We start from the raw sequence: 19,248 nt of genomic DNA, 5'->3' as shown, positions 1-19,248 counted from the left end.
CACCTCTCAAATACATGCTGGTAGGTGAATTTGCAGCTTTAAATTGCTTGTTGGTATGCATTTGTCCTCATGCGCTAAGCAAAAATACCAAAACATTTCAACTATCAAGATAAAATAAGGTTTATAAAACACAAACAAACAATGTGTACGTTCCAACCATCATTTGATTTATTCAAACAATGCTGAAGTCAGTCTCACAGAGACGACTGGGTTACACAGAATTCAATAAATAAATCAGAGAAGAATCTTTAAAGCAATATTAATACAAAAAAAAAATATTTACAAACCCTTCAATAGTGCAAACAGAAGTGATACACTCTGTCTGCCCTCGTGCACCGCGGTGGTTAAAGGGAATCAAGTTACTGACGTTGTAATGTTATAGTCTCTGAGTCTGTGTGCAATACTGCTTCCGTATTCACCCACAGTGCATGGTGAATCAGAAAGCCACTGTGGACGGTGAACAGGAGACAATCATACCGCTACGGGTCCAGGTCTTACAGGCCTTCACGTTTGCAATAAAGCCAGCATTTTCTGAGTTACACAGAAGCAGCAGCAGAAGAAGGTCAGAGTAAAAATGCAGGGTAATAAGAAAGGCAAATGTGTTTCCCAGCTGAAGCACACCTTACTCACAAGTAGAAGCTGATGTTTAAGCCCTTGGTGAGCTGTGACAGCTGGGAAAATACACAAACACTTCCCATGACATTTCCTAACCTGGTGTTAAGAAACAACAGTGTAGCTGATGTAGAAACACACAGCACATTATTGAGACAATCCTGACCCTGAGTTGAAGGCCCTAAAGCACCGTCTATTGCTGATCTTATTTTATTTAAACTACAAGTCGGCTGCCTTGTGTATCGGTTGTGCAGGTCCTTCAAATTGAACACCAATATCATAGCTGTAGCACTTTGCAAATATTTTACCTACACCAGCCCAAGATACCTGTACAAAAAGTCCTATTCAGTTTAATCCGGTACATGAATGAATGTTTCCAGAAGGTTTTTTAGACTTTTTCCTCCATCCTCCAGGGACATAGAGGGCCGCCCCACTCCCCTTCCATTACCCCCAAGTCCACCAAGTTCTAGAACCAGGCAAGGATGTTTTATCCCTGATCTCCGCATACTGGTCTTACCAATGAATCCTTCAGCTAGATAGAACACATTTCTGGGTATAGGACTGTGCAAAACAGCAGCTGTATATAAATTACGCAGTTAAACGACAGCCTAAACCTCCAGAATAAATAACAACAGACTCGGCCTCCGACTATACAGTCTGTACACGATAAGGTGCAGATTTCACTTCAAGTCTCATTATACAGTAATGTATAGCCATTTACACGCCTCGTGTCAAGCATCCACCTTAAATAACAAACACACTAACAAACAAATCCATGCATATATTGGACCATGGGTTATTTCTTTGAAATGTGGATCAAGTATTTTTCTCATTTGGCTGCTCCGGGGTCTCTTCAGTATTTTCACCCAACACGATGCACCTTCCGGTTGGCACAGACATGCAAACGTTTAAAATAATGCTGGTTGGGAGTCTTATCTCTCCGTTTCGTCTATGCAAAGCCGCCTACGTGTCCTTGCTAAGATAATAGGTTCCTTTTAACACTCGATCAGGAATAAGCGTTCACTACTTCCTCAAGCACAGTGCAAAAGCCGTACGCAGCCAAATCACCTATTTAAAAACCTGACTAGATTATTTGTGCATAGATGACACGCATACATCGAGAAGTATGAAAAAAAAAAAAGAACAGGGCTGGTCACCCTGCAGTGATCATTTAAAAAGTGTATCATGCCAAAGCAGGGAGTAATACTGCAACCCTCCGATTAGAAAAGAGAGAAAAATCATCTTCACAAGAGGAGTTCGAGTAAGAATCAGAACAATAAAGTAAAAAACAAACAAACGAAAGAACTAATCACAAAGTGTAACGCCAGGTCACACTGATAATTAGCTTGACTGTTTTTCATCTCTGATTAGTGCTAGCTCTTCAGAGTCGAGTCCAGTCTTTGGTTCAGCAGGGAGGGAGGGAGGGTTCGGACTCCCGGCCCGATCGGTCTCGCGGAGCCCTTTGGTTTCTTCTTGCTGAGAGCACCTATCCTAGTGCTGACGCTTTGGCTCTGCAGGGGGTGCGAGTTCTGCCGAAATGTGAACTTGACATTTTGGTAGATCATCGGGAACAGTCCTTCCTCCTCGTGCTCATCAGAAAACACATCTCTCCTTTCAGAAGCAGCAGCTCTATGTATCCTTGTACCTGCAAATGTTGAGCAAAGACGTGTTTCAATATTATGTATTTTAAAAATCTAAATGCTGAAAGTATGATTTATTAACATCCATTATAAAACGGATAGTTCCGGTCCTAAAATCTGATTGGCTGAGCCGCGTTCGAAGCCGTTGTAAAATCCCCGATAAACGCACACCTATGACCACCTCACATCATTCCAGATTAATACGCCACTGAATAGAAAAAATTAATGTTATTTTCGCCCTCATGTTGCCTAGCAACACTGTTAATCGAACTATTTTGCGTCGCGGAAGAATGCTTTATTGTAAGTTTATACACGATAAATACATTTATGAATTAAACATTGTTGTATTTATTATATTTTATGTTGACCGCCGTTTTATAAAAGCAATAAGCCACGAGAGGCCGTGCGTTACTGTTATGATTTTAGCACGGGGAAAGAAGTTTTAGGCAGTACTCCTCGGAAGTACTTAGAAGTACTCCTCGGACAGGGCGCCAATCCATCCTTGGTCTTTGGCCAGCCATCCCAAACACCCCCCTCTCCCCAATCATAGCCAATAATAGCCAGATATGTCTGATATTCAGTGAGCTATCATAACAGATGTGCCACCAGCATACCTTAAAGATACTATTTTAATAGTAAAATAGTTAAAAATAAATATTTTTTTATATCGTTTTGTCCAAATAACCCATGAGAAAATAAGTCTAAATGAGCTTGATGTCACTGATTCTCATTCTAGCGTCGCTTACCCGCTGTGTAGATTGAATTCTGGAAGGGCTCCTAGTGAGGCGAGCTGCTCCTCCAGAGCCGCGATGCGCAGTCCGATATAACCAGAGGACAGCACGAGCAGCACCACACTGCAGAGCCGAACACACGGAGTCATACAGAGTTATACACGGTCATAGTAAAACCAAACGCAATCCATCAACACCAATCGTAAACGTAAATGCAGCTTAATTTTGTTCGCTTGAAATTGAACTTTTAAAAACCCCGAAAAGCAGCATACCAGCTGTCAGTCACGATGCCTCAGGGAAAAGGGTTAAAATGGGTTAATCACTGTGGAACGGCCAAATTTAGGTTAGTTACTGCTGTGGAAAGGTGTTATCTGCCGTCTCGGCCACCTGGGCACATCAAAGTGCTCTGAATTCCTGACTAAATGCTGCTCTTTGAGTTATACCGAACTCACCTGTCACTCGTTCTATTCACTAAACATTACACAGCAAGGAAAAAAAAAAGTTACGCGGTATTAAGACACTAAAATCATTATTTACTCTCATTAACTGCTTCATCCTGGTCAGAGCTCTGAGGGGTTGCAAGGCAGGTAAGCAACATGACCTGGGCACCACTCGCTCACACATGCGCTCACACCTATAGGCAATTTAAAGTACTAAATCCAGTCCTGTTAGACATACTGTACAGCACCTACTCTGTGCTGCTGTTAAATAAACATGCATAACTGTGGGCACAATAGTAAGTAGCACAGTACCGTCCAGGCACAGTAACGAGCTTCTAATGAGATTTAAAAAGTGCACCGGACTCTGATCGGTAAAGGGTCCGACCGCCCATTCGTAACTGCACATCTCATCAGACAAACAGGCTTTTGTTTAAATCAACATATCATCTCACACCTACTCAGTGATGGTGGTGGTGTGTGTTGTTTCTAGTGCTTGTTTATTGTTTACACTCTGGAGAGTATAAATACAAGTGAAAATATATTCAAATCAGACACTTTCGACTTTACGCTTTTGAATTTTCTTAATCCAACAATATGTTGTAACAGCCTGAAGCTACAAAAACACTTGCTTGTATGGTAATGACCCTTTTTACAACATCTTGTGTGACATCTTGTTTACAGCCCTTATGTCTCATGTTCCTTCTTTAAGAGAACTGTGCTGAATTGTGGCTGGTCCAACTTTAACGCTCTTGTTTGTTTGTTTGTTTGTGTTTATTTCCATTCCAGCTCAATTAGGCTACGCACATGGCATTAGAAGTTTAAGTTAAATTAAAATTGCTGTTCTATATTTGGCTTTTAATCTTTATGTAATTCAAGAAATTCAGGATTTTTTGTCTGTTATTGTGTTCGAAGAGGTCTTTAATATTAATAATAATAAAATTTCATTTGAAAAGCGCCTTTCATGACACCCAAGGACACTGTATTTTATTTATTTTGCTTAGTAAATGTGTATTTTATTTATTTTGCTTAGATTTTCTATATTTTTATTGTACATTTACTAAGCAAAATAAATAAAATACACATCTACAAACATGGAAAACACCAAACATGTGGCACAGTTCTGAGTCAGCTGGAAAAGATGTTTTGAGGGTTTTGAACACGGCTGCAGATGAGATTTCCATACTTCTGGTGGGAGGTCAAAATTATTGTCTTATTATTATTATTATTATTATTAAATTATTGTTATACAAAATTAGTGTCTTTGTAAAATATTTTTCTGGTATCGTTGATGGCTTGGCATTCTGTCAGGATATGTTTTATTGATAACTGTGATCCACAGTACTGGCAGCTTGGCGCATCTTCCCCCAAGAGAAGGCGTCTGTGCGTTAAGGCTGAATGTCCTATACGGCATCTCGTTAACACCGTTTGGTCGTGTCTTTTTACTGGATATCGGATAGGGGTCCTGTCGAGTCGTGGCTTGATTTCATACAGTTTGTTGGCTGTGTTACGATTCCATTCCTCCTTGTACCCACACAGCCTCACAGGGAGATCAATTAAACGTCGGGTGTTAAAGATCGACTTACAGCAACAGGTAGATGAGCAGCAGAATGTTGAGGTTGGTGGCTTGTCTTTGGATAAGCACTGATCTGGCCCTGTCTGTCATGTTCCACATCCACGAACCCCCTACACACATGCAAATCAGCAATGATGAATAACTGTACATTAAACATATCATATTGTGTATGTACATGTATGTGCGTGTGCGCGTCTTACTTGAGTACTCCTCTGTTGAACTATCATCCTGCTCTCTAGGAGATGCCCTCAGGGTGGTAGGACTTCCATTTGGCACTGAGCCTAGAACACACACACACACGGAAACTTAATTCAAAAATCTACTATTGGTATTAAAATGCTTAATTTGATTATTATAAGATTTTACTGTGCTCCTAACAGTGCATGTGCATCCTTACTCTTACCTTTATCGAGTGTAGCGGTAGGAGGCTGCATTACGAGGCCTGAACCTGGTCCATCCAGCTCTTCGTAGGCGTCAGTCAGGCTGGACTGGCTGGAGTTCTGAAAACACATACGGCTGCTCGGACTTTGCTCATGTGCAGGAGAAACAATAGCAGGACCACAAAGAGGCTGGTCACCGATTCCTATACGAGGCTGATGGATAAACTCACCACCATTTTGCACTGATCAAAGCTGTTCTCAGCAGATGAGAAGTGTGGGCTGCTGTTGGCACTGCAGTTGTCCAGCTCTGCGCAGACGGAGCGCAGCAGGTTGTGGCATCCTTCACGATTCCGTAGAGACACAAACAAGAACTGCAATACACAGAGCAAGCACAAGGACATTTTACTATGCTATTCTGAACTACTAATATTGTACGGTTATGGAATTAAAGTTCAGCCCTTATAGACCGTTTCAATGAGGTAAACAATAACAATGCTACTGCGCATGTCTGTTCCTTTCGCTTTTCCGGTAGCGCCATTTTTAAACATCCATCCAGCAGTCAACATGACGAGCTCGTATTTTGCGAGTCTCCCGAACGCGGAACAAACGCGATATAAGCAGAAATTAATGATAGATCATCAAGTATATTTACCAGCCCCCTTTTGAGGAGAATTTAAGAAGACCGTGTTTTTCCGCTAACATAAAACGTTTGCCTGAGGTAACGTACCCAGCCGTGTGTCACTACCTTGTTGAAACGGAGTGTGTTTACACCAGAGAGGCAGTGAAAGCATACCGCAGCTTGGACGCATACAATTAATTATTAAAATAATTATTGTGTCATCTCCCCTTTTGTGTCTGTTGAGCTAAGAGCCATTATAATATGATAAAAATATGACAAACCACAGTGAATTACTTCTCATCTGAATTAGAACGTTAGCTAATGCTAAAATGATTTTGTATAGCCTAACTGGAAATACATGAAATATTTTACAGTAAGCACAATAAATTCATAAATAGTATGTTTACTTTTTGTATTACAAAAGTAGAACCATGTTTCTTTACAGGTCTGCGTGTCATTTAATAATTAAGCTAAGCTAATTATTACAGCTAATTAAGCTGTTAATATAATTCCACATAGTGACAAGTTTATGGCTTTTACACAGTATTATAAGGGGAATGTAAACTTTTTAAGGCTTATGTTAGTTTATTCTGTTCTATTAATACAAATATTAAGCGCCTGCGTATTTTAATACACTTAAGCTAAACGTCAGGGACAAGACACCATGAGAACAGCGTTCAACTGAGTACATTTGTTCACAATATTTTATTATGAAATAATATATATTACATGTATTATAAGAGTTGATGGTGGGTATCCAGCCGTCTCTATTTACAGCAGCAATCCAAGCGTTTCACTGTGCGTTCTTTTGGAAATCTGTTCACCATAAAGCAAGTTTGTACCTAGCCTGAGGGAACATCCGCCAACCGAACAACATGGTCCTAACTTAAATTTAGACATACTGTCAAATAAATCACACCTGAACTAGCGCAAAAGAATCGAAGCAGTTGTGGTCAATCGCTATTGTTTTGAGCACTGTTTACCACCAAGCGGAAGTGTCTTAGGAACATCTACGTCACTTCCTGGACTCATGAATATTCATTTGAAACGGTCTATACAGAAGCACTGGAATTAAATTCTGGGCCTTCAAGGACTTTCAAAGAATGTATTATCTAATATGTATTAAATAAATAACTTGATGTAATAGTTACAAAAAGGTTATTACACAATCTGAATAGGCATGAAAATGGACATTTATTATTATTAAACATATTTAATAATAGTTTTACAGTTTTATAGTTATTTCGGCTGCTCACGCATGTCAGGGGTCACTGCAGATGAGTTTATTCCCCCTCTTTCTCTTTTTAATAATGATTTCACAGCACAATAAAAGCATGTTTCAGTAAAACTCACTTTTAAGTTTTACACTTTCTTAAAATTGTGGCAAAAGCACTGCAGTGACAAATTCTTATTAAAACCATTCTGTAGCTCTTTATTTCCCTTACATAAAAAATGTTTTCAAAAGCATTAGGTTCTGCTTAAGTGCAGTTTTAACACCTTAACTGACCTTCTCTCCCATGGTGGTGCGGATGGACAGGGCATTTGGTACCAGCAGAGCTGTATTCTGCTTCTTTATAACACTTATAACAGACACGGGAATCACCACCTGCAACCCAAACAAATACATGGTTTACATAACAAGTCTTCCCTTTCAGCAAATACATAGCATATTCATCCTGTAATTCTGCTAACATTTAATACGTCACAGTGTATCATGTTTCATGATGGCATTTGGCCAAAAATTAAGTCCACAAATAGTGTTTTTCCACTCACACTTCCCTTTTTTTTTTAACCAAGCTTGGCTTTTCAGGAGAAGTTTCAAAACACTTCAGATAAAAGCTGTAAAAATGTTGTTTGTGTTGATGTTTTCCATAGAACACCAATCAGGTCAAAAATCAACATTTCATTTATTTAAGAAAACAAAGTGAGATTTTAAAAAAATGCTAAAGAATAAGTCTTAGTGTATTCTCAAAAAAGCCTAACTGTATTACAAGCACAGTGTTTCAGTTTCTTAGCACACTTCTCCTTTCATACATGTAAAAAACAGTTTGTGCAGAAAGGTTGAGAGGGATTTGTCAAACCAAAACCCTGATCTGCAGGAATGGCTGATTCTTGCTTAGTTAAGAATATACAACACTACATATTTCCAGCTAGTGCAGCAGTTCAGGTGAACTTGTGCTTAATTACTGTAGCAAAGTTTTGTGAACCTGCTGTAGAGAAAACACACATTATTTAACCACTGACAGTTTTACAGTCAAGGTCAAGCCTACATTACCTTGGTGGCTTTGAGCAGCACGGATGAGTGAAAGCACACGTTGTTATCTGTGATATAGAGTCGGCCATGGTAAGGCACCTCTCTCTGCAGGGCGCAGATGTATGCTACACGACAAACACACACACAGGACACACTGTTAGAAAGACCTTACATAACAATATAAGTGTTTAACATCGGCACCATTTTACAGGCTTCCCATCAGCCCACTGGGAATCAGAAAATGAAGCTAAAGGTCAGCGCCACCTTAGCAAACAAAGCACAGAACAAAGCAGTGCTGCTTTTTACCATTAGTCATCTTAGCAATATACAGGACGCACAGGAAAAAGTAAACATAGCTTGACAGCAAAGTCGTTATGATCTTGATAATAAAAGATTAGGTATTAGGTGCAGGGCAAAGTAAATATAAATTATGACGATGATATGTCATATGATTTAAGCCTTACCGTGTAATAAATCCTCATTCTCTGGGATGTCGGGAAACAGTTTATGGAATGTTTTGTTGTGTTTCATGAAGCTCTGTGGCAAGAAAACAAAAATATATTTAAAAACCAAGAATTTAAATCATGTCTAGATTTGGTTATGATTTAATCAATTTAATCAGATTTAATCAATATGTGCTTACACTTCTGGAGTTAATGCTGTCGTTTCTTTCCAGGAGTTTGTCTCCTCCGATTGTCTGAGACCTGCCGACGACAACAAGAAGAAAAATGCACAATTACAAACACAGAACACAGAAGGTCACCAGTCTGAACTGTAATTCCAATCTATGCCCACACTTATTGATCTGTTTAGTTAACAACAGTCATCACTGGGAGACTCAATACTGTTTCAAGTTCATCTTTTATTTCAGGATTAGGTGACTCACAGTAAACATGTCAGATGTGGCTCAAGACAAAACAGCTAATAAACACAAAAGTATTTTCCAGTTGAAGGTGGGCTACCTTGGCAGGACCAGCCTGCTTTGGCTCTTGCTCTGTTGCTGCAGCTCAAGCTGGGCTTCCTCCAGGCTGAGGGCCTTCTTGGGCTCAACCTTCTTCGACTTTTCCTTCTTCGATCTGGGGAGAAGCCCGCTCTCCATTGGGTAACTGCAGGGGAGACGTGGCATGTTAGAGCGGGAAAAACAATCTGGTTTATTTTTTTAAGTGAGAACTGCTAAGTTAAGAACTGAAAATGTACTGCAGTCATGATGGACTGTTTTCTTTACAAAGTGTAAAATAGTAAGTGAAACAGAAACTACAGCACAAAAGCATTAGTCCGGACCTGCTGAGCATTAAAGGCATATTTTATCTTTGTGGCCTTGGTCAAGGCCATTTCACCTGACACAAAGTTAAAAAGCTATTCATTTGACCCTTATAAAGAAAAGGCAATCTTTAACGTATAAGCATATCACCACAGACTCATATCTTTATGACATTCAAAAGGCTCCCTTTCCCTTCCGTGGCACGCAGTCCAATAAATCTGTGACCCAGATGACAAGAAACAGACGTCATATTGGCAAATAAGCCAATATTACTCACTCGCTTCCAATACCAGGAATGTCATAATATTGTTTAAACTTGGTTATTTAAAGCTGCAGTGTGTAACTTATAGATGATTATGGAATAACTGTTGGAACTCCATACTGCATACCCCTCAAGGATTGTTCTTTCACAGAAATCCAAATGACTTTAGTTGTGAGGTGTAAATTCATTATTGCACTAAAGTCTAAATCTAACAAGACACAAGCAGAAAAAGAACACAAACTACTGTTTTGCAGTATTTTTCTCTTTTTACTATTTTTACAGTACTTCTATCCAAAAATGCAACACCTCTGTAATCAGTAATCATCTTTACCTGTAGACATGATTCTGAAGTCTTTTGGATAATCGTAAACTGAGAGATCTATTCATAGCACCGCGATCCTTTCAAGCAGCAAGCCAGCAAAAGTCTGGTGTTAATCCATCACAGTTTAACTCCAAACATCTTAATATATTCTTCCGAATAGTAAACCAGGTCAGGGCTAGTAAAAGAAATAATGCTCCTACAGTCCTGTTACAGCACAACTGCTTAATGAAAGCAAGTTCCTCTTAGTAAATACACATTCTTAAAAGAGGTGGGTCCCCAGCCTGAAAGGTGTGACACCTCATCGCGTGATGAAATGTAACACCACTAAAAAAAAAGCACATAATAAAGCAAGCAAACGGGTATAAACCTGTTTGAATCAGTACTGCCCAATTCTGTTACACTTCCTCCTATACTAAATTTGAAACAGGAAAATGTAAATGAAACTTATAGCTCTAATCGGTTCTGAATTATAATAATACAGCAATCATGAAAATAATAAATCATTACTCTGGATTATGTGCAGACTTTAAAAAGAAAAGCACTGATTTAGTCTCAGGGTGGAGTAGCAGTACCTAATGATAGACTAGCTCTCCCCTGAAGCCCTCAGAGAAGAAAATTACTAAGACCAAGGAAAAAGTAGGAGTAAGCATCAGCTTCCTGTGCATCCTACTGCTACTCCTTTTAGAAGATCCAAATCAGGTGGGCGAATGGTGTGAATGGTCCCGTCTCCTGCTCCTACATCACGACGCTACTGTGTCGTTTTGTAATACAGGCTTTTTATTGTCATTTCCTTCAAGGAAATAATTTAGTGAAAATAATTTTGATCATTTTCCCACTTACACCCGAATGTAGTTGATCGGCCTAGACAGGTTGTAAGTCAGACGCTTGCGTCTTTACTTTTGGACTAAAAGCTAGTTTTGCATCTTCAACATTTAGTAAGATGTGATACAACTGTCACACCCAACATATTTTCCGTAAAACACATGCCCACAAAACTTCTCGAACCTCATCCAGTGACGTCACACAGCCTAGCTAACCGGTTTACAAAACAAAAGGATTAACCAAAACGTGTAAACATTAATACCAAATTGCAAAAAAGTCATTCTGGCCCTAGAACAACTGGAAGTTCTGTGGATATGAGTTTCAATTACAGCTTGTAAGTCTTAATAAGTGTGCTTTTTAATTAACAAAATGAATTCAACATTTTCAAATTAGTATTGTAGATTAACGTTTAGTGAGAAATCGGGGCCAGTGATAGCTCAGTGGTTAAGGTACTGGACTAGTAAACAGAAGGTTGCCGGTTCAAGCCCCGCCACCACCAAGTTGCCACTGTTGGGTCCCTGAGCAAGGCCCTTAACCCTCAATTGCTCATTGTGTGAGTCGCTTTGGATAAAAGCGTCTGCTAAATGCTGAAAATGTAAATATAGGCTATAACTCAATCATTCTACTTTGGTTTCTTTGAATAATCAGCTGCTTAATCAAATGGTTCTTTTGAGTAAAAGCTTAAGGTAATATTCAGAAATGTAGGTGTACATGTACTGTTTAATTACTGTCATGCTTACAGTGACAAGACTTCATGAATTGCAGTTATGAGTAAATATTATAATTACACGAGTGAGTATTTCCAAAATTATGCTAAAAGTTCTGGTCAGGTACATTGCTGATAGAGAATATTCTACACATGTAATTGAGAAATTGAACTATTATACGAACACTAAAATGTTAGAATACTTATTGGTAATTTTTAGAGGAAGTGGTAGCTTGTTAGCCCTCTGCTAGTGTCTAGATGGTCGAATTTGATAATGTCTGATAATGTCAGTTGTGTGTTTGCTAGACCTTAAAAGGACTAGTGTGTGTTATTTTCCATCCAGGGATTTCCAAAATGTGTGGGTGCCTGTGCCCACTTAAGTGACAGCAAAAGATTAGCCTAAAGCCTAAATGTAGACTTGGTGAGATAAAGTGCTTAGGGTCATGGCTGATGAAAGGTTCCTGATGTAAGGACAGAAGCAGATTGATGCCTGGGGGGACTAAACAGCTGAGAACCTCATGAGCTGACACCATGCTCTTAACAGCTCTGGTAAGAAGAGCTGGCTGGGAGAACATCTCATGTCAAAACAAATAACTAAGAGATACTCTATCTAGGCTCATAAAACAATTTACCGCTTGTAAAAAAAGATATTTGAGTATATCAAATAAGTATATCAAGAAATGACAATGCCTCGAGAGAACATGGACTTTTTATACTTTAACATGTTGTAGCACTCCTTTCTTAACTTATGATTAGAGCTGAGGAAGAACTTTAAAGAACAGACTGCTGTTAATGATCAGAAACGGGTATGAGAAGAACTCGTCAGCTCTCTTGCCCAGTCATATCAATAGCAAAACCATAACCACAAGTACAGAGTACACCAAAGATCTGATTACAAATGCACACTGCGACACACCAGAAACCCTGACTTGTTATGTACCCTGCTGGAAGGATGAAGTTGGATATGTGAGGAGATCTTTGACATTTCCACAATGTCCTGGCAAAACATCAAACTAATATTGTACAGTTTCGCATGTCTTGTTTTTTTCTGTCTCAGTTTGTCCAGAACTGTGGGATGTGTGATCGGAAACGAGTAAGAAAGATTTCATTGTGGGTGATCAGGAAACACCAGCTTTGCCACACAGCAAAACTTTCAGTTCACAGGAAAACACATAGTGCTTTTATTACTCTGAAAATACAAATCTTCTTGCAAAAACAACAGGATAAACCAGGAAGTGCATGCTAAACACTACTTTGGTGGTAACCCAATGCAAACAAATATTGATAGCCAGCACCATATAATGGCTTGATTCCAGGACTAAATAAAGCTGTATGTTAAAGGAAAACTAATTTGAATTGAGATTCAAAATTTGTAAAAGGACACTGTCACATCCTGTTCTAGCAAAACACCCAGCTAAAAACCGATCATGTTAGTAAACACAATTTGTTATTATTCTAATTATTCCCCCTGGACAGGTGGAAGATGTGTAGATATTAATCTAACATCATAAATTCTAATTAAAACCTAAACGCTATTTTAGAATATGAAGTGTTTGCACATACGTGGTTGATTTAGACTTCCATTACACCTCAGCTATATTAGCCTTGTGCTTTTAACTACAAAAATAAATATCAGACACAACAAGGTTTGAATGTGCAAACAGGTCTGTTGTGATTTCCACCAATATGCAACCATCAGATTAATCATTTTAGATTTCGGTAATGGTTTCATCATTATGTAATTAACCTACTTACTGGATTTATAGAAACTAGAAAATACAGACACTGATTTGTTAAGGGAGTTCAACCACAAAATCCTCATAAACTGCACACTGCTAATAGTACAATATCTTAAAACTCAAGTGACAAGTTTCTGACAACAGCCATCTACCAGCTGTCCCTCATCAATTGCTTGAAACGACTTAACAAGACCTCGTGAAAACCAAACAGAATCCTCCATACCTCCCCACTTCCTCCTCCTCAACAGCGTCGGCTCTTTCCAACCGTCTAAGGTTCTTTTCGCTTTCCATGACCAGCGGATCTTGCTAGTCCTTCCTCTGTTACAGTCTGGACTAAAGACACAGCCCTATCTATATCTGTTGAGTAACAATCCAGTGTGAAGGCAAACCATCGGGTCTAAAGGTCCTTTTTATAGCGGCTACTATCAGCTTCTAAAGAGCATGAGAACTGCAGGGACATAGCAGATTTTACCCAGAATGCCATACTAGTCTCCAACTGTGCAGTTTCCTTGGAAACAGGGAGTCTGTGCAAGGATCTGTGGGTGGTGGAAAACGACGCAGTGCCCTTGCGCATTTTCATGTAGGAACCAAACAAAGCAAAGCGGAAGAATGTAAAGAGCGTCTGACCAAAGAAAAAGAAGACAATAAGAGGCTCACAAAGGATCTGATAAAGGTCAGGGCAACCTTTGTTAGGTATAGGACAATGCCACAAAGTCCCCTGTAATCTCAAAGAGTAAACAAACAAAAAGCTAAACCAGGTTGGGGGGCTTGGAAAACACTAATTCCTCACAACTGCCTAAACTGAGTTGTGTTTGGAATTGTTCTGTGATACAGACTGTACTATGCCTTCATGATGAGGCAATGACTGGAGTTCAGACTACTGATTAAAAAAAACAAAAAAAATGTGACAATCAGCCTAACTAAGTAAGGCTATGTGGGTAATCATGACGTATGTGGGGCATAGTTACTCTCAGTCATCAGTTCTACTCTTCCTTATCCATCCTTAGTGTTTAACTGGCAGACAGATTCACCCACATTAACACTCACTTACCTCTTACCTCAATTAGGTGCCATGGTGTTTTTTTGTTTCCTGTTTCCTCAATTTATTGGCGTCACTTTGACCAAAAGGCTGCGACACACTAGGTTTACAAAACTACATGTTACTTAACTAAGCAACTGTATGTACTAGGTATAAGCATGGTTATTTATTAGTATTCCTTTATGCAATCTAAAATGTAAAATGAAGGCATCTTGGCAAATGTGGATAAAGTAACAAAGACGAACCGTACTCGCAGTTCACTGCACTGAAAGTAGTTCCCATATTAGCTTTCTATTTACTGCACAAACACTTGACATATTGTTTAACAAAAAAACACTCCACAGCCAATAGTAGTAAACTATAAATCCAAAGGTATAAATCAAAAACTATAAACTATAAATCTAACAGTATCTAAAATGTAGCCACAGACTTAAATGCAGTGGAATAAGCATTAACGAATACAACCCAATTAACATAAATTCCAAGTAAGAGAAAAAAACGAATCTATCTGCTAGTAAAACTTCTTACATGTACAATTCAGATGTTCATTCATTTCATCTCAAAATGACTTTGGTACCTCTCCAAGGCAAATCCGGGCTTAGATAGATACCAAAGTCAGGATATTCAAACCAGTGTAAACAACAAACATATACCACTACAAACTACCTTCATATTTATGAATAGTAGTACAATAAAGCAAGTAGGTAATATCACTTTTAAACTGGATCACACCTCTGCCGATAAAACCAGTCCAGGATATAATCAATCTTTCTCAAGGTCTTTCCTGGTAATGTTACATAAGCCTCTTGAGAGTTAAGTAAGCCTGGCATCTCCTCCTTTGCAAATAGCACAATTAAGGTGTGACTACAGCTGGTCTGAACAAAGAAACCAGAATAAATTACAGCATGATAATGTTTGTAAATTCATGCCATATTAGCATAAAAATAGTCAATGTTTTGAGTGCAAGGTTTGGCTGATTTATATTGGGATCGAGATGGTCTGGGCATGTGCAGAAGGATGAGCCGCCAGGCAGGAGGAGAAGAGGAAGGTAAAGGAGCGTGAGAATGTGGACCACAGCAATAATATAAAAGTAAATACTCAACGACATGTAATTAAACATGCGTGTCAGTTGAAAAACTTCAAGTGTTAAAGAACCACCCTTGTTTTTACCACAACCCCATGAGCAAACAAGCAACCCTTATGTGGTGGACTGACTTTTAACCCATCGAATTGGTCAAATCAGACTCATGCCACACAACAAGGAACCACTTGTGACCAATGTCCGGCCCCTCAGTAGAAGGGAGGTTGGTGTAAGTTTGTGGCCTGATGCATCATGCTGATTTCCTCTAGCTGACTTTCAATACAGAGGAGACCATTCATCCAACTGGTCAAGACAGACAGCAATGTGATGTCTGGAATTCCCACCCAACACTCACATGATCCTGAAACAGCTATATATAGGGGTTGAACGGCATGGGCAGTCAACTATACAACTGACAGCCCATAAATCATGATTTTTTGAGTCCAGTAGGACCAAATATATAACGACTTACACAGTGTTATGACTTTTATAACTAACTATATAACTAAATAGCTTAATAAAAGTAAATGATTAGATTTAAGTATTTTTGTAAATGCTGACTTTTTATTATTATGGGTTTCCATAATGTGACTGTATATTTAGGGAACCCACCTGGTACACAAACTTTAGGATATTGACATTAAATATTTAAACAACATCAGATCAGATATAATTTTCTGATACAATTCACGGTTTTGACCTACTTGTAGAGCTTCTGTACCTGATTTAGGAAACTGACTAGTAATCAGAAGGTCACTGGTTCAAGCCCCATCGCCACTATTGGGCCCCTAAACAAGGCTCTAAACATTCAATGGCTAAGAACTGTAAGTAGCTCTGAATCAAAGCCATAAATGTAAATGATTTGGAAAGAAAATTGGTATATGTCTGCTGTTCAATATATAACCAATATATTATCACACCCTTACTGACAAATTGCATTATTATAGTTTAATTAAAGGCCTTGATTAATTCTCATTGCTTTAGAAAGTAACTGATCTACAGCATGTTTAGGGCAAACATACATCAGTAATGCCATTATCAATACACTTTACAGCAGCTTTACAGTAAATACTTGAAAGCTTCTCATCAAGGTATACCAGCCATACCAGTAAACTATCACACCTTTAATGAGTCAACATAACAGAATTACACACGTACATGCAAAAGCAATAGCTCTCAAAATCAACTAGCTTCAAAGTAGTAAAACAAAATAAAAGTGTCTATGCTGTCAAGCTTTTTAAATATATATAAATTCCTATGTGCAATAAGGCAAACGGTCACAAACTTTAACTTTCTGTTTTGGTTCAATTTAGGTCAGAGAAATCATGAACATGTTACTGAGTCTATGAAGCAATGTGAGGCATGTGTGGCCCAAAGCCCTGTAATTTTGTATGTTGTTACACATGTAATTACGTCTGCTCCAGTGTGGTCTCTGTACTATATATATATATATATAAGTTTATACTGTCGCTAGCACAGCCTATCAATGCAACAACTGCTTCAACACTTTAATTCGGATTTCTTTGGGATTAAGACCAAAGCCAATTTCCAATTTGAAGTTCACACAGTCACAAACTCCCTGCACAGGATCCTGACAGACACCCACCTGATGCCACATACTTCCACTGGGGCCTATGGAAAGCATGTGTTGTAGAAATATTAGATGGTCAGCTGTTTTTCCATGCACTGCCAATTGTTACACGACTTCTCTTGACACACCAACTACAACTGACCTACACCCAGTGGGTATAAAAATAGAACGCCAACCACTGGATACGAAAATACAGTAAGTGTTTGTGTATACAGACAAATATACAGCGGTTGATTTAAACTCTTGCAAGGAATTAAATTCATTATGCAATGTTATCTAGTAATTTAATTAGTTACATAGACAGGGTGGATGGCCTATTTGCATGTGAACAATCAGCCCACTAAGCAATGCAATCACATGGGAAGCAGAAGACAAAAGCTGAACACCCTTACTTAGGAATTCACACCTTTAATGCTCAGGAATTTACAGCTTCATTGTAATTTTGTGCACTTAATCCCAGGAACCAATAACTAAGAAATGTCCAACAATACCAACACACATGCAGACCCACTGTCTGCCCATATTAAGTCTGATATGTTTATAAAGACAAAGCTATATAGATATGCATGCAACACTGGAATGTCTGATATAAATGGATTATTTTATAAATTTGAGGAAACCAACAAATGTTTTTGTCATTGCACATCTCTGGACACTTAATGCCAAGACACTTTTGTAATTTTTCTATTATATTACTTATTGCATATATATTTATTACTTACCAACATTGTACTGCAATATTTACTTAATATTTCTTATGCACCTTGAGCCTATTTAATTAATAATTTTTAACTGAGTCTTTTATTTACTTAATACTTTTTTCTATTGTACCTTGAGCTGTTGTAATACTTGACTTTCCCTCTGGGATTAATATATATTACCTTGCATATATTAACATATAGTTAAGGGCTTTAATACTTTCCACCCTTTGTACACACATCCCAAAGACAGGTCACTGCATCTTCAGTTGCACCACCCATGTAATAATAGACTGTGTGTATTATAATGTTATACAGATAAATAAAACGATTTCCTTTAAATTACTGTACTGCATTTTATATCTATTTGACGTTGAAATGTAAAAAGATGCACTATGCATGAATATAAATGTAACAAATTGGAGCACAAAATCTAATAAGAAACTAAAATAATAATAATAATAATAATAATCAGAATCAGCTGGTATCGATACAAGCAAATATTATCGAATAATAATTATAATTTCAACTCAAACTTAAAGGTGATTAAATTAATCAAGGCATAACACACTTTATATGAAATGACAGCAGACGTTTAAAGATAATATAACAAATAGGAACGTATTACGAGTATTGTACGAGATACACTTTCATTGAAAACATATATGTACACACAATTATTACTATCTTGAATGCATCATTGAATAAAACGGTTGGCCGGTGCTAGCGATGCCAGCTAGCCGTTAGCTAACGGACTCACCTTTCCTTCATCAAATGCTTGATTCCGTAAATTGCTTTCTCGTCGATTTTTCTTAGAAATGTCTTCAGTCTTTCCTTTTTATTCTCAAGCATCCTTTCTAGCGACCGGTATTAATTTCTAACACCCCGAATAGACCCTCTATCCAGGTTTCTCAATCCGCCGCTTATGGATCCTATGTAACCGTTATGCCATTTACTCCGATATACGCTATTTCTACTCAGGATTATCGTCCCGCCCCACTTCCTGCGCTGATTGGCTAGTGACTCGACCTCGCTCCGAACGCTCTCCAATCAGAATCGTTTTGATAACCCACGTGCTACCAGCCAATCCTAAAACAGAGGTGGTAAGCCAACAACCAATCATGACACTAAGACTGCATCATGAGCCAATCGGGAATCAGGTGGCGTGACTTTCTTTCAGAAAGTGAGGCGGCAGTTAACAGGAAAACAGGCACCGCCTACCTTTATGCAAATTAATGAGACAATATCGGACCAAGTGTTTCTAGCCAATCAGAGACAGCGTAGGTAAAAAAAAAAATCGCATGTCAAGAGCAGCTTCCAATGGACGCGCACCACTCGACGTTTTAGCTCCACCCACTTCCTTTTATGGAGACTGACGGGTAGACATGTGGGCTGTGGCTGCAGCACATGGCTGACTGTAGGATCTGTTTGTAGGCTGGTGTTTGTGATGATTAAATATTATTGTAATACTGTGTTTT

General features: G+C 38.5%; 1 protein-coding gene across 1 annotated transcript; it reads right to left on the bottom strand.

The window, feature by feature from the left end:
• Positions 1 to 146: 146 nt before the first annotated feature.
• On the bottom strand, positions 147 to 18,852 carry si:zfos-943e10.1 (GRAM domain-containing protein 2B). Its single transcript, XM_063012510.1, has 12 exons — positions 18,531 to 18,852; positions 9,212 to 9,355; positions 8,893 to 8,953; positions 8,714 to 8,786; positions 8,271 to 8,374; positions 7,503 to 7,601; positions 5,607 to 5,747; positions 5,400 to 5,496; positions 5,197 to 5,277; positions 5,007 to 5,106; positions 2,999 to 3,106; positions 147 to 2,257 (listed from the first exon to the last, which is right to left on the bottom strand). The coding sequence occupies exons 1-12, from the start codon at positions 18,620 to 18,622 to the stop codon at positions 2,242 to 2,244; spliced, it is 1,116 nt and encodes a 371-aa protein (XP_062868580.1). The 5' UTR covers positions 18,623 to 18,852; the 3' UTR covers positions 147 to 2,241.
• Between the last annotated feature and the right edge of the window lie 396 nt (positions 18,853 to 19,248).

This window comes from Trichomycterus rosablanca, chromosome 17, assembly GCF_030014385.1.
Source record: "Trichomycterus rosablanca isolate fTriRos1 chromosome 17, fTriRos1.hap1, whole genome shotgun sequence".
NCBI lineage: Eukaryota > Metazoa > Chordata > Actinopteri > Siluriformes > Trichomycteridae > Trichomycterus > Trichomycterus rosablanca.
The sequence above is the reverse complement of the archived record's forward strand: the minus strand, read 5'-3'. Positions and strand labels throughout refer to the sequence as shown.